Source organism: Uloborus diversus, chromosome 7, assembly GCF_026930045.1.
Source record: "Uloborus diversus isolate 005 chromosome 7, Udiv.v.3.1, whole genome shotgun sequence".
Taxonomy (NCBI): domain Eukaryota; kingdom Metazoa; phylum Arthropoda; class Arachnida; order Araneae; family Uloboridae; genus Uloborus; species Uloborus diversus.
The window spans coordinates 90,660,010-90,674,969 of NC_072737.1; the positions used below are offsets into that span (position 1 = coordinate 90,660,010).

A 14,960-nucleotide genomic window follows, 5' to 3' on the forward strand; every position below is an offset into this window, starting at 1 on the left:
TGCATCATTAGAGTGCCTGCAATCTAGCAGAAAACTGAGCATCAAAATTATGTGCCTTTGACATCCCTGCCTTAATGTTGGCATATGAAAGACTTAATCTCCAATCAGGGGACCACATTAGGTCTGCAAAAGGTTAAAGGCTCTCACAAATTACGTCCATTGAGGCTAAAACAATACAACTTATCACAACCTATCCATAACAAAATGTTAAAAATCAAACATACCATTTATTTTAGGATCATGTCCATAGAAAATGACTGGCTGGATTGGAGGAACTTGAGTTCTTTCCGCAGGTACCTGATTTGAAGTATGAATAACAGTCATGTTCTCAGAACTTGGTCTTCGAGATACTGACTGAGTTGGCTGCTGGAACAAAAATTAAAAGATTAACCTAATTGTTTTATATTCACTATAGATCAGTTTTAGAGAATACAATATAACTAATAAATATCATGAAAGTTTCAAAATCAATCCAAAATAGTTGGTTTTAAGCTAAAATAATGAATTTTTACTAATGATGATAAAAAATAAACACCCTTTTGAAAATACTACACTTACGATCAACTTGAAGCTATTCATGATCAACTCAGCAAGGGCATGGGTAAATAAAAGCATTTTTTAAAGTTAAAACAATATCATAATTTGATCAATTTGATAAAAATGTGATAATCAATATTAATAATTAAAATATTATGACTTTTCTGAAAAAAAAAAGAGGTTTAAAAATTATTTTAAAAGATGCAAAAGTTTGTTTTCTTGCAGCAAGTAAAGATTTAACAAAGAGAAAAATCGAGAATGTTTTTCCAGTTTTGGGAAATGCACATTTAAAACAAAAGTAAATGATGTAAACAAGTATCAAAAATGACCACTTTATACTTGTGTTTGAAAAGGTTTCATTTTTATGATTGTGAGCATTTTACTTTATGGATCTATCCCGAAATTCTAACCACCACAAATCCCTTTTTTGGGCAATTTCATTGTTTTGATGAAAATTTTGGAAATATTTATTTCATTAGGGAGAATGGGAGAAGGTATTTGATATTTTATAAATGAGTTTATATTTTTGTCCAGGCTTCTCATAACGATAAAATATTAAATTTACTCTTTTTTTATTATTATTTTAATTCATAAGATGAGTTACACTGCATTTACTACTATTTTTTCAACTATTCATCCTTATTTTTAAGAAAATAAGCTAAACTGAGTTATGATTAAAACAAAATCAAACGAATCTTCGAGTCTATAATATTGTCTACCAGTGTCTACAGTAGATCCTTTCTATTCTGAGAACACTCATGGGACTGTACAAAAGTGTTCAGATTATGAGGGTGTTCATTATAGAGGGAGACTGGAAAATACATATGTATTTGCCGAGACCATCAAAATATGTTCAGATTCCACAACAACCTGACCTGAGAGAAATGACAAATATCACTGCCAATTTCAGCAGAAAAATTGACAAATGAAACTGTAAGAGAATAAAATGACTATATTCTTTGAAACTCAGGTTAATATTCTCTGACTGAGTTAAAACTTTGAAATCACATTTTCTAGCCTAGGCACACTTTAGGGGGTGCCCTGATAAAAATTCTAAAATTGATTAGTTTTGATCACCTTAATCCATACACACACACAAACATAGTAACAGACGTCAAGACAAAACTCGTCAAACTGAATTTAGAAAGGTCAACATGATTTTTTTTCTGTTTGTTTGTCTACAAATTTACATACAAATGTATTTTTAAATTACTTTAGGGATGATTAAAAGGGAAATTTATACTTAAATTTTAGTGAAATATTTTGTGAAGACAATAATTAATTTTTTTTTTTTTTTTTTTGTACTAAGTAAAAGGTGTTTGTCCTTATGTCCTACTCCGAATGGTGAAAAATTTTATTCCGGAGAAATTTTCTGGATAACACAATCCGAAGTGGCAAAAGCGCAAATTGCTCTGGACCTAGATTTTCGAAACTGTATAGTACATTTAAAAAATGGAGAAAAATAAATCATCATGCATTAACCAGCTAATTATATTTTTCCAATTAATTGATAATCAGCCAATTTGCTTTATTAGTGCATTCCTACATCTGATCTACATAACTTCTTTAAAATATCAGTATTATTCAATTACCAAAAAGGATAAGTCAATTGATGCAGTGAGAAGCAAAGGGATGCAAGTGGCAAAATTAAAAATTTGGAGATAACCAGTACAAATGGTAGGTAACACCTCCTCTACCTTGGGGCAAGATTATACAGAGTGGCGACAGGAACTGCGAAAAAAAGTTCCCTGACTTTTCCCTGATTAACTTCACCAAATTTCCCTGATTTACGTTACCAATGATAATGGTTTTCGTTCCTTGCTCTACTTGAAATCCATTGTATGTTTGTATAAAATGCAGTATTTTAAACGTTTTAAATTGTGTAAAGTTGTTGAACTAAAGTTATATTTTAAAAAGATGCTACTTTTTTAATAAAATGGTTAAAAAAAAGACAATTTTTTTTTTGGGAGGGGGGGCTACAAAACAGTATATTAAATTTTTATGTATGGAAAGATTATAGAAAATTAAAAAAAAAAATCACTTCCAGAAACCACTTAGCATAAGAATTTTAAGAAACTATTAAAATTACTCTTAAAAACATAGTGTATTTATGATAGAACTAAAAAGTAATTGAAATTATTTTGAAATAAGTTTTCAAACTAATAATTGTTGCAAGAATAACAAGTAATAGAAATAATGTAGTTATTCTTATATAACTAATTGATATACTTATGCAAAACAGATGAAACCATTTGACATCCATTCATAGGGAGCTTTTCTCTAATCAAGAACATAGGTTTTAATGAATGGAGACAGCATTTCAACAATAAAAAAAATAAAGATATTTACTTAAGTACACAAGTTAACTCTATTTCAAATGATTTCAGTATGTAACGAAATAAATCTTAGATTGCTTTTGTAACAAACAACTTTGAAATGCAAGGAAAAAAAAAGAATTAGTTAATTTCAAAATATATAAAAGAAGAATACAACTTGGTTATAAAATTAAAGAATCACTTAAGTCTGAAGAAAAGAAAACCTTTTCAATCTGCGATGACAACTAATAGTATAAAGGCGTTTTTTTTATTGAAAGTTCAATTTTAGCAATTAAATTAAAAACGTAAAGAAGTAATAACTTTTAAGCTTTTATAGTATTAATTAAAAAACCAAAGATTTATTCTTGAAATCGTGATTACGGTACGCTAATTATTTCGAGACAATGGAATAAAGGCAAAGGAGCCAAGGCATTAATGAAGGTTTCCTCTTTGCCTGTATGGTTGTTTATTTTACGTAGCATTGAAAGCGTAAAAGGAAATTTCAAGCTAGGTACAATAAACAACCTAACAGACACAGAAACAATCTTAGGAAGTTCATCCTGTGCAGTTAATAAGTAAGATTCAATACTTTGACGTTGAGGAAAAAAGATGCACAAATATGCGGCAGTGTATATAATCGCAACTCATTAATTTTACTTTTTTTTTTTTGAACAGATAATTGGTGGAAAACGCATAGGGAATTAGAGTATTTAATTCTGTAAAGCAAAAAATAAATAAAAAATTCTTCATAAAATCAATTTTCCCTGATTTTTTGTTATTTTTTCAAAATTCCCTCATATTTCCCTGACTTTTCCCTGATTAATAAAGTTCCCTGACTTTTCCCTGATCTCCCTGATCTGTCGCCACCCTGTTATAGTACTAGTAGTACTGGTAGGTTCCGGTATACAGCTTGATTGAGAAAAAAATTTCAATGAAAGTCTACCTAGGATCCGAACTTGAAACGGGTTTTACTCATAACTTCAAAATGTCCACTTGCATCCCTGTGCTTCTCACTGCCTCAATTGATATGAAAAGAATCAAAATTACATAATAATTCCCAAATTACTTACTGTCATCATTTGTGTTGTTCTTATTACAGGTTGGGGGCACTCATTATCTGTAGCACGGCCAGTAGTTTGTAATCTAGTATTGAGCAAGTTTGCAAGAGCAGTCTTTGTTTTAGGAGTAACTTGAGTTGGAGGTTGTGTATTGTGAGCGACTGAACCAGGAGATGTTTGAGACAAAACAGCGGGTGTGTTTTGAGGTTGGAACTGGGCAGGAACAGCCAAAGTTTGATGCGTTTGTGAAGGAACAGCCATTCGCTGACCTGCTTGATTTGACTGATCAGATTGCTGAGCAAACTGAGATTGTGAAGCTGGTCTTTGCACAACATTTTGCTGTTGTAATAATTGTTGCTGTCGTCTCAATTCAAGCTGTTTTAGTTGCTGCCACTGTATTAATTGAGATGGCTGAAGTGGGGGTTGATTAAGGTCACGCTGCTGAGGTTGGTTTTGTTGCCAAACTACTTGTTGGGATGATGCTTGTGACACAGGTGTGGCAATTTCTCGAGCTTCAACTGTTGGAACTGGTTGTCTTTGAGACCAGGTAGTTTGTTGAGGAGATGTTGCAGCTTGAGAGCTAGGAGCTAATTCATCTTTTGGTGATGATTGTGGAACTTGCCACTGAGGAGATGGAGGAGGATTTGCACCAGGAGAACGCCTTAAGAACTGGGACTGTTGACCTGCAACTTGTTGCCATGGTGCACGAGGATGTTGTTGTTGTTGCTGCTGTGGAGATAGTTGCCTTGGATGCGTTGGATACTGCAATCGTGGTTGACCTTGTAGTTGCTGACGATCATATGGATACTGGGGAGGAGGTTTCATCATGACTTGAGGTTGACCAGCCAAAATTTGCTGAACAGCTTGCTGAGGCGATGTCTGAGAATTTTGTAGTTGCTGCTGTTGCTGCTGTAATTGTCTCTGACGCAGTTGCTGCAAAGCTAATTGTTGCTGTAATTGCTGTCTTTGTTGCAATAATTGTTGCTGTTGCTGCTGCAATCCTTGAACAGGAGGTTGACCATGCATAGATGTAGCATTAGAGTTACCAGTAATACCAGAAGTAAATTGTTTCTGTACAGGTCGCACTGAGGAAGTCAATTGGCTAGTATACCTTGGTTGTTGAACTTGAGATGCAGGTTGATTTGTTTGTGTTTGTTGTAAAGCTTGGGGAGGAGACTGTTGTAAATGAATCTGCTTTGTGATTATTTGAGTTTGAATAGATGATTGCTGCGGAGTTCTAGGTAATCCTTGTTGGTTTAACTGAGTTGAAGTACTAGCTTGTTGTTGCAATCTTACTTGTTGCAAAGCAGCCTGCCGAAGTTGCACTTGTTGCAATTGCGATTGAAGTTGATTTTGTTGTAAAATTGTCTGTGATAACGAAGCTTTCTGCACTTGAGCTTGCTGAAGAGTAAGTTGTTGCAACTGTGCTTGTTGAAGGGGAGATGCAAGTCGAGGCTGTTGAGCTGTTTGAGGAATTTGATTTCCTTGAGGAGAGTGTAATGACTGTTTAGACTGTTGGTTTGAAATTTGAATTTGAGATGGAGAGGATTGCAATGATGTAGACTGCTGTAAACCAACCTGAGGACTGTTTCCCACATTTTGGGAGTTATTACTTTGGGTTATTGACTGCTGTAACTGTGCTTGTTGCTGCCGTAACTGCTGAAGACGAGCTTGTTGTAACACATGCTGAAGTTGAACTTGTTGGACAGAAGTTTGTTGTAATGAAATTTGTGGATTAATATTTTGAGAGGTCTGTTGAATAGATGAAGAATTTTGAGAATTTTGACTTTGGGATGATACTTGCTTTAACAATACTTGCTGGGCTGCTGAATGCTGAAGATGTTGCTGTGCTTGTTGTTGTGCAGCAACTTGTTGAGCTCTTTGTAGCTGAACTTTCTGAAGTTGAGCTTGCACAGCAGGAGAATGCAATTGCAACTGAGCAGGAGATGGCTGTCGGTGAGTACCAGATGCATTAGAATGGCTAATATCATGAGGTGAAGGAACTGGATGAATTTGTGAAGGTGATTGTGTAGATAACTGTAAATGATTCTGCCTACTTTGTTGCAATTCCGACTGCTGAGAAGACAGTTGTGATTGTTGAGGTATTTGTTGCAACTGATTTTGGCTAATCTGATTATTTAGCGGAGATGTTTGTTGAGCTAACTGAGATAACTGATTTTGCTGAGGTGACATCTGCACTTGTGCCTGTTGTAATGAAACTGACTGCAATTGTACTTCTTGAGACTGAGATGACACCTGTTGAGTCTGAGACACTAATGCTTGTTTGATTTGTTGATTATTTGATTGCTGAAGTTGTACTTGCTGCTGTTGAGATAATTGTAATTGTGTAAGAGACTGTGCTTGTAGTTGTGAGTGTTGAGTTTGACCTTGAGTTATTTGAAGAGAAGGCACTTGTTGGAGTTGAACAGTTTGTGAAGGCACTGACTGTAACTGTGAAGACACTTGCTGGATTTGATTAATGTTTTGATGCAGCTGTGCATGCTGAGCAGGTGAGCCTTGAGATAACTGTAAATGCTGTGCTGGAGATCCTTGTTGCAGCTGACTAGGAGAACCTTGTAACTGTAATGATTGCTGAGCCGGAGAACCCTGTTGCAAATGGGCAGGAGAACCTTGAGGCATTTGTGCAGGTGATCCTTGCTGCAGTTGTATCTGTTGGGCAGGAGATCCCTGCTGCATACGTAATTGCTGGGAATTCTGAATTTGTTGTGCTGATCCTTGCTGAAGCTGCAAATGTTGAGATGTAGTAGTTGTCTGCAAAGGTTGAGATGAATTTGGTTGATGAAGTTGCAACTGCTGTACAGTTGAAGCAGGCAAAGACTGAAGAGATGAATTTTGTTGTTGAAGTTGAAGCTGTTGTAGTTGTGAACTATGCAATTGCAATCTTTGAACCGCTGACCCTTGTGGCAATTGTAATCTTTGCACAGGTGAACTTTGTTGAAGTTGCTGAACAGTTGAATTGCCTTGTTGGAGTTGCTGCTGTAGTTGTAACCTCTGAACAGATCCCTGTTGCTGCAATTGTTGCAATTGCCCTTGATGTTGATTTGATTTGGCAGCAGTTTGTAGTTGCACTTGCTGAATAGAAAACTGAGAAGGGTGATGCTGTTGTAAATTTGATGGTAATTCAGCTTTATTAAGTGATTGTAACTGATGAGGTTGTGAAACGGATTGAGATTGCTGCAATGAAGCTTTCTGCAATTGCATTTGATGAATTTGTTGTTGCAGTTGCTGTGCAGAAGCTTGAGGCAAATGTATTTGACTGGAATTTCTCTGCAATTGAGAATGTGAAACTAAAGTTTGCTGAAGGCTTGAATTATCAAATCCAGATTGCAACTGAGTTTTCTCCAATGCAGCTTGATGCAACTGCACTTTTTCTAACGATTGTTGCAGCCTCGCTTTTTCAAAAATTGCTTTTTGAAACTGTGCCCTTTCTAAAGCAGCTTGTTGCAACTGGGCTTTAATTAATTCAGTTTGTTGTAATTGTTTCTCAGCAGCAGAATGTTGAGCCTTTTCTAGTGCAACTTGCTGAGCTTGTTGCAAAGGAGAGAGAGGAACAGTAATTTGCTGATGAAGAGTTTGTTGTGGTGATGCTTGCTGTAAAGGTGTTTGAGGTCGCTGACCAGGTAATGGAGATGGCTGATGCTGCAACTGTACAGGTTGTTGAGCCTGAGCTTGTTGCGGAGAGTGCTGCCGTGGAGAGTGCTGTAATGGAGACTGTTGTAATGGTGAATGCTGTAGAGGAGACTGTCTTGGTGACGGTTGCAAAATACTTTGTTGAGACAAATGAAGTGGGGATGGTGGCATATTAGGAGACTGAGTTAGAGCTCTCTGTTGATTGATTTGAGCTTGCTGCTGTTGTTGTTGCTGTTGTAAGTGCTGAAGATGTTGTTGTTTTAATAATTGTTGCTGAAGCTGTTGTTGGAGCTGATGTTTTTGTAAAGCTTGTTGCTGTAACGGTGTCAAATTCTGTTGCTGTTGTTGTTGTTGTTGCCGCATTTGTGTTTGTAACTGAAAATTAATGGATTTATTAGATTGTTGCAAATGTTGAGTTTGCATTAGTGTTTGTTGATTTTGTGGAGTCAATCCTTGTTGAAGTGATATTTGTTGGGCATGTATAGGTGATTGCAATGTCTGCTTCTGAACAGGAGCCTGGACAGACTGTGATTGCTGTTGTACTTGTGAATTTGTTGGTTGCTGGATTTGTGATTGAACATTTTGTTGAAGCTGAATCAATTGCTGAGGTTGAAGACCTTGCCGATTAATAAGTTGCTGTTGTTGCAAAAGTCGAAGTCTCTGAACCTGCAATAAATGTTGCTGCAGTTGCTGCTGTTGAGCTAAAGTCATTCTCTGCTGCTGCCATTGCACTTTTTGTTGAAGTACTTGAGATTGAGGCCCTTGTAATTGAAGTCGGTGCTGTATTTGGGGTTGTTGTTGTTGTTGTTGCTGCTGCTGCTGAGCTTGTATTTGCTGCAAGGCTTGATTCAATTTTTGCTCTCCCTGTTGCAGCATCTGTTGATGTTGTAATGTTTGTTGATATGAATTTTGTGGAGAAGGGGGTGTTTGCAATCTACTACCAATATTTATCTGTAAAGGGGAAGGTTGAATACCAGATGCTCGGGCTGCAAGTAAAGCTTGTTGATCTGTTGTAAATTGGGAAGAATTTGGTTCAATTTTGATATTATTCAAATCAGGTAAATTCCCAAGTGCATTATCCGAAGTTTTATTACCATAACTTTTCATCTGCCTCGAGAAATTTTCTAAAACCAATTGATCAGACTGTTGTCCAGTAATAGGTATGCTGTTGTCAAGATTAATTTTATCTAATGACATAAGAGTAGATGAAAGTGTTGGAGATGGTGGGGATGGTATTTCAGGTTCAGGAATTTCAGGCTGAGGTATGATCAATAGACGCGGATGATACAAATCTTCATCACAAATATTTTTATTTCGAACTGAGTCAGAAATCCAATCTGGAGTTACTACTTTCACTGTCTCAGTTTGAAGAGCTTTCATGTACTTTTCCTGAAAGTAGAGGTTTTAAATTTCTACTGTACATGAAATATATTTTCTTTAAAATTGAAATACAAACAATGTATACTAAAAATATGTGGAACTAAAAATTTGAAAAAATTAATGTCACAAAATGCATTCTGGTGCCTAGGAAAGTAGGTGACTTAAGTTCAGGAAGACTTTTTTTTAATTAATTAATTTATTTACATATTTTAAATTATTTACACTTTTTTTAACCTCTATCTCAATTCCCTAATAACGCAGTTTCTTTCATCATTTGTTTAAAAAATTGTGCTTTTAATTCTTTCAATTTTATAGTTCTGTTTTAACTATGGGCATGAAACAAATCTAGCCCCCCTCCCCTCGCCCACATGCACAGCTTTGAATAAGGACATATCAACAAGATGAAATTTAAAAAGTCCTGCAACACTCAAAGTCACATGCAATATTTTAAGCTCTCAAATGTTCAATTTTAAGAAAAACAATTAAGTAGTAGTTACTAAAGATAGTTTTTAATGATTTTTTTAATAGTTCAGGGGAGGGATACCACTGAATCTCCCTCCTTCTATGAATGATTATGCTCTAGGACCTTCACCTCCCTAGCTCCTCAGAAGAGTGTTTGTTAGTGCTTAGTATAATCTTCTTTTTCTTCCAAATAAAAACAATGGCAATCAAACCATCAAAAACTAAAAAAAAAAAAAAAATGAGGCTGCTATTTCTAAAAAGAGGTGATTGGTAGGAGAAAAATGTAGTCATATTTAGAATCAGAGGGTCATTTTACATAAGAATCAGCAAGAATGGTGGAAGAAGCATTTAAAAGAGGCATGTTTTTTACTGTGCAGTATTATTTCTGCATAGTGTAATACACTACAAATTTATCTTTTCTTTTTATAATGGAGAATCCATACATAAAATGTAAGCAATGCATGTTAAAATTTAGAGAGTAGAAGCACTTTCAATAGGAATGAAGATTCATATCAAAGCTTTATGATTTCAGCAGAACATTATTCCCAACTGTGTTACCTAGAAATTCAAAAGATTAATTAAGCTGCAACAGCAATAACTTCTACTAGCTACATAAAAGAAAGTGAGGAAGCAGAAAAATAAAAATACATTTCAAGCTGCACAATAGGCCATGTAACAAACTTACTCCTTCTGGTTTTCCTACAACTAAATGTGTGCATTCTTTGGTATAATTTAAGTGAAATGATCCTCCATAAAACGTTGCCATGGCCCATAACTTTTTTTTGTCAGGAACACTTATCTAAAAAATAAAAACAATTATTTTAACATTATACGGGAAATAACTATTAAACTTCTTACAACAACAACAACATGAAAAAATATGGGGGGTTGTGGGGGGGGGGGCTCAGGGTATAATGGGGAGGAAGGAGATTTCTCAGATCCTCTCCTTGACAGCAGTTGAGAGCTCTTTTTAGACTTTCTTTCCAGAGCTTTTTTAACTCACACAACTCAGAGTTTACAGGGAGAACAACATTTAGAAGTTAGAAAGAAGGGCGAAACCGAAGAATATACAAACAAAGAAACCAGAGCTTTAATATTAAATTTTCCTAAATGAAATAATCTTCAAGCCTGTAACAATAATAATGTACAACTACCAGAGAATAGCAAACCATTAAGTCGGTTTGAACATACATATATATTTTTCTTACTTTTGATTTTTTTTAAATAAATATTTTATTTTAAAAACAAATAAAGAATCACTTAATACTTTTAAAAGCTAGCTGTTGTGACACTACTAATAATTTATTAAATACTAAAATTAAGTTCAAAATGAATAAATGAAGTAAATAAATAATCATAATGAAAAATTAAGTATTAAGTCAAAGTTTTACAATAAAATACAACTGCTGAAAAATTCCTGAAGTTGTTAAATTTACAACATTTTTGGACGTTGCCAATGAAAATGTCCTGTTTTCCATATTGTATAATCGTCCTAAACGTCCTTAATTAATTCTTAAGACTAATTTTACTTTCTAAAATGTTCCTTAATGTAAGACATTGATAAAAATTAATGAAAATTTTTTTTTTTGAGTCTCTTGAATCAACTCAGATGCAAATAAATTAAAGTTTTCGAATGCGTGCTGTTAAGTTAGACTTTAAAAAGGACTTTACAAGTCCTCAACTACACAATAAGACAAATAAAAAAAGGATAAAGATAAGACTAAACACAAAATTACGATTAACCAAACAGTAGAATTACATAGAAAAGAAAAACGAGCGAGCTTTAAAGGAGCAGAAACAATGAAAGTTTGTAATGCATGGAAAATCAGGACTGACGCATAAAAGTGTAAAAAACAGCTACGATACGTAAATTATACATCTAATCTGTAAAATTCGGTCACTATGTATACTCAAATGCCCAAAATCCATGACCATTTTCAGTTTCCATGACTTTTGAGCAATTTTTTGCTGAAAATTATGACTTTCCATGGCCATTTTCAATCGTGGGCAAAATCCTCAACTTTCCATGACTTTGTCTGACTCTCTAGGAGAGCAGACAACCTGCTTTCACACTAAAATTTGCTACAGATTAATTTAATGAAACTAAATGCAATACAAAAAAAAACTAAAATGTTACCTGTGTTGAACAAAACACAAGACCAAAGAAAAGTTGACTTTTCACTGGTGAAAAACCAGCAAGTCTAGCTAATGTTAAGGGAAATATACAAAATAAGATATTAATTAAACATGAGCAGTAAGTTGGCAATTAATAGTAACATCAATTTGTTTTACAATATTTTAAACTAAATACTGTCAAATTGCAGTTCTTCTATACAATCTATCCCCAAAGCAGAATACTTCTAATTCTGCAGAAATTCTACAGATTTCTGTGAAATTTCTGTAAGAAATCTACAGAAACTGCAGATTTTCTGCAAATATCTCCCAACTCAAGATAGAGTTTTGCGCAAATTCTGCAGATTTCTATAAATTAGAAAAAAATCTAAAATTCTCGGAAATACGATAATTCGGCGGAAAGCTTGAGAAAAATGTTGAATTCAATAAGTCATCTACAGGAATATTAGATTTACTTTGAACTTATAAAAATCTGCAAAATTTGTGCAAAATTCTATCTTAAGTTGGGAGATATTTGTAGAAAATTGGCAGTTTCTGCAGAAATTTCATTTTCAAAATCTGAAAAGATTCTGATTTTTCTTGCGTTTTTAGTTTCCCTTTTAATTATCTTTCCCAATTGATCTTCATCAACTGCAATTTCCTCCATAAACGTATGTTTGGGAAACATGCCAACATTAAAGCACGTCCATCGTCGAAAATTGCGTGTCTTGATTGAGATTTCAATCGTTTTGCATCCTGAAAATTTCAATTATTTAGAAAGTTTTGAAGTGTTTTTATATGGTACCTTAACTCGACTCATTTTATTTATTATTTTATTAATTTATTTGTTTATTAACATTCTTTTCATTGCGCCTTCATGGCATGTAAAATTATCGTAGTATAATACCTAGGTTCGGATTTTTATAAAATTTTGTATCTTTGCTCTTTCTATGCATTTTAGAAATCATATAAAATATTTTTGGAGAATATCAATCATTTTAGGTTTTACAGAAACGCATAGCAACAGTCAGGTTTTAAAAAATGAGGGGAAAAAAAACTCCTGTATGAAACGATTTTGATTTAGGGCTCCCAATTTGTGGAAAAGGTCACGTTGGTTGCTTGTGCATACAATGCCTAAAGTACTTGCAGAACAATTTTGGTTGATGAACAAATATATTTTAAGTTGGCAAGATCATGGGTGCACTTGTTCAAATCAAAAAATGAAATATGGGAATGAGATGCCTTCGCTGAGTTCTTTCAAACGAAAAAACATTTATACCAATAAGTTATTAGGGAGGGGGGTATTTATACCAATAAGTATCAATACCATTATTTACAATTTTTAGTTATTTTATTTATTTTTGACTTTATTTTTTTATTTTTTACAATATTTTTAAGATGCATTAAGGCTTCTTTCATGAGCATTTCTCTGATTTTTTTTGGGAAAGTAGGCTAAAACAAGAAGTTCTGTCTAGAACTAGATGAGCCTACTTTCCCGTATACCCATACTACTTTCTAGTACCTGATCAATATTCTCAAAAATAGCTAAAATCGCAAATTTTTTCAAACATATTTTAAAAATACTTTAAGCTGATTTCTAGGAATAAAATAATCCCCACTCATCTAAAAAAAATTTTATGCGTAAAAAAAAAAAAAGAAGCAACTTTTAAACAAAGCAGCTAATACACTTTTTTCCATTAAAAAAAATCTTTAACAGCTTTCAAAACGAGAAAATAATAATTAAAATTAATCAGCTCATTAAAATAAATACATCATATCAAAAAAAAAAAATCGTTTCTTTTCCCCTGTTGCCAAAAAACATTTTTTTAAATTAATTAATGCACTTACCAAAACAAAACAAAACAAAAAAAAAAACCAATAAAAATGTCAACTTAAAGAAATAATTTTCTTTGTCAAAAAAAAAAAAAAAAATCGTCTGCGCATATCTTTATGTAGAAATATAAATGACTTCGAGTTTATTCGCCAAAAACTAAGTACCTAAATTGAAACTTTAGCGTAAAAATAAAAACAAGTCATATCAACAATAATTATTTCACAGTTAAAACCATAGCTGCGGAGTCGGAGTCAATCTCATTTTGAGATAAAGGAGTCGGAGTTGAATATTTAAGAATCGGAGTCAGTCATTTGTCCACCGTGTGTAAATTTTTGCCAAAACTACGAAGTCAGAGTCAAAGTCGGGGAGTCGGAGTCCGATTAATTGTCGGGCACAGGAGTCGGAGTCGGAGTCAAGTGCCCCTAAATTATCGGAGTCGAAGTCTGGAGTTTGACGTCAAGAGTTATTTCCAACAAAATTTGCTTGAAGTAAATCCGCCTTCAAGTACGGAATCTTCATTGACTTTCAGTTTCCCCGTAGGCACTATTGTTAAGGGATTTGAACTGTTCAAAATTAAACGGAAAATTGTTCAAATCAAAAAGATATTTTATATACAAGTTTTTCATCAAAAACTTTTTCCTACAAAGCTTGTTTGAAGCAAATTCGCCTCACAGTTCGGAATTGCTTTGAATTTCCCCGTAGGCGCTAATGTTAAGTTTTTTTGAACTGTTCAAAATTGAACAAAAAATAGTTCAAATCAAAAAGTGAAATATGGGAATGAGGTGTCCTCGCCGAGATCTTTCGAACAAAAAAAAGTTTGTTCGAATCGGACTATTCATTCAAAAGTTATTAGGGGGGACAGACAGACAGACCGACAGACAGACAGACCAACCGACAGACAGACAGACCGACAGACATTTTTCCCCATCTCAATACCCTACTTTCCAATTTTTAATTTTTCAATATTTATTTAATTATTTTATTTATTTTTGACTTTTTTTTGTTTTTCACGATATTTTTAAGATGCATTAAGCCTTCTTTCATGCTTTTTCTTCTTTTTCTGACTTTTACTGGGAAAGTAGGCTAAAAAGAATTCCTTGCAACTCTGAAACATGTGCATGAACAATAAACTCTAAAAAAGAGATATAAAAGTCACTATCACATAGCAAGGCTTCGATTAACCGAGGTTTCTGTTAATCGAGCCGTTAGTAAAGTTTCTTTTATAAAAAATGACGTAAATTTTACCAAATAATGAATTTTTAATTTAAAAATAAAAAATATTTTATGGGAATTTGTTTTTTTTTTTTTTTTTTTGAATGCATCTTTCAATATTTAACTTGGCATTGTAAGAAATGTCAATTATAATTTTTTAAATTAATACAAGTTATTTTCTTATTTTAGTGTTTTAACTGTAAAGCATTAATTCTTGTGTTCATTTTCATATTTTGAAAAAATTCTATTGTATTTTTAATTTATTCATTTAAAAAATTTGCGATCCTGGTAAGCGTTATGCAAAGTTTCTATTAACCGAGATTTCCGACATCCGAGGCACTAGCGGTCCCAATTAGCTCGTATAATCGAGGTTCTACTGTAGTTGTAAAAACTCGTAAA

The 14,960-nt window shown here is 33.6% G+C and overlaps 1 protein-coding gene across 1 annotated transcript in view; it reads right to left on the reverse strand.

The window, feature by feature from the left end:
• Nucleotides 1–14,960, reverse strand: part of LOC129226784 (PAX-interacting protein 1-like) — a 70,439-nt gene that overhangs the window by 35,550 nt on the left and 19,929 nt on the right. Inside the window, exons 4-8 of the mRNA XM_054861413.1 lie at nucleotides 11,541–11,604; nucleotides 10,089–10,202; nucleotides 6,185–8,950; nucleotides 3,923–5,797; nucleotides 225–366 (exon numbers count right to left, since the gene is read on the reverse strand). Of these exons, the coding sequence (XP_054717388.1) occupies nucleotides 225–366; nucleotides 3,923–5,797; nucleotides 6,185–8,950; nucleotides 10,089–10,202; nucleotides 11,541–11,604 (4,961 nt within the window). The remainder of the gene's footprint in view (nucleotides 1–224; nucleotides 367–3,922; nucleotides 5,798–6,184; nucleotides 8,951–10,088; nucleotides 10,203–11,540; nucleotides 11,605–14,960) is intronic.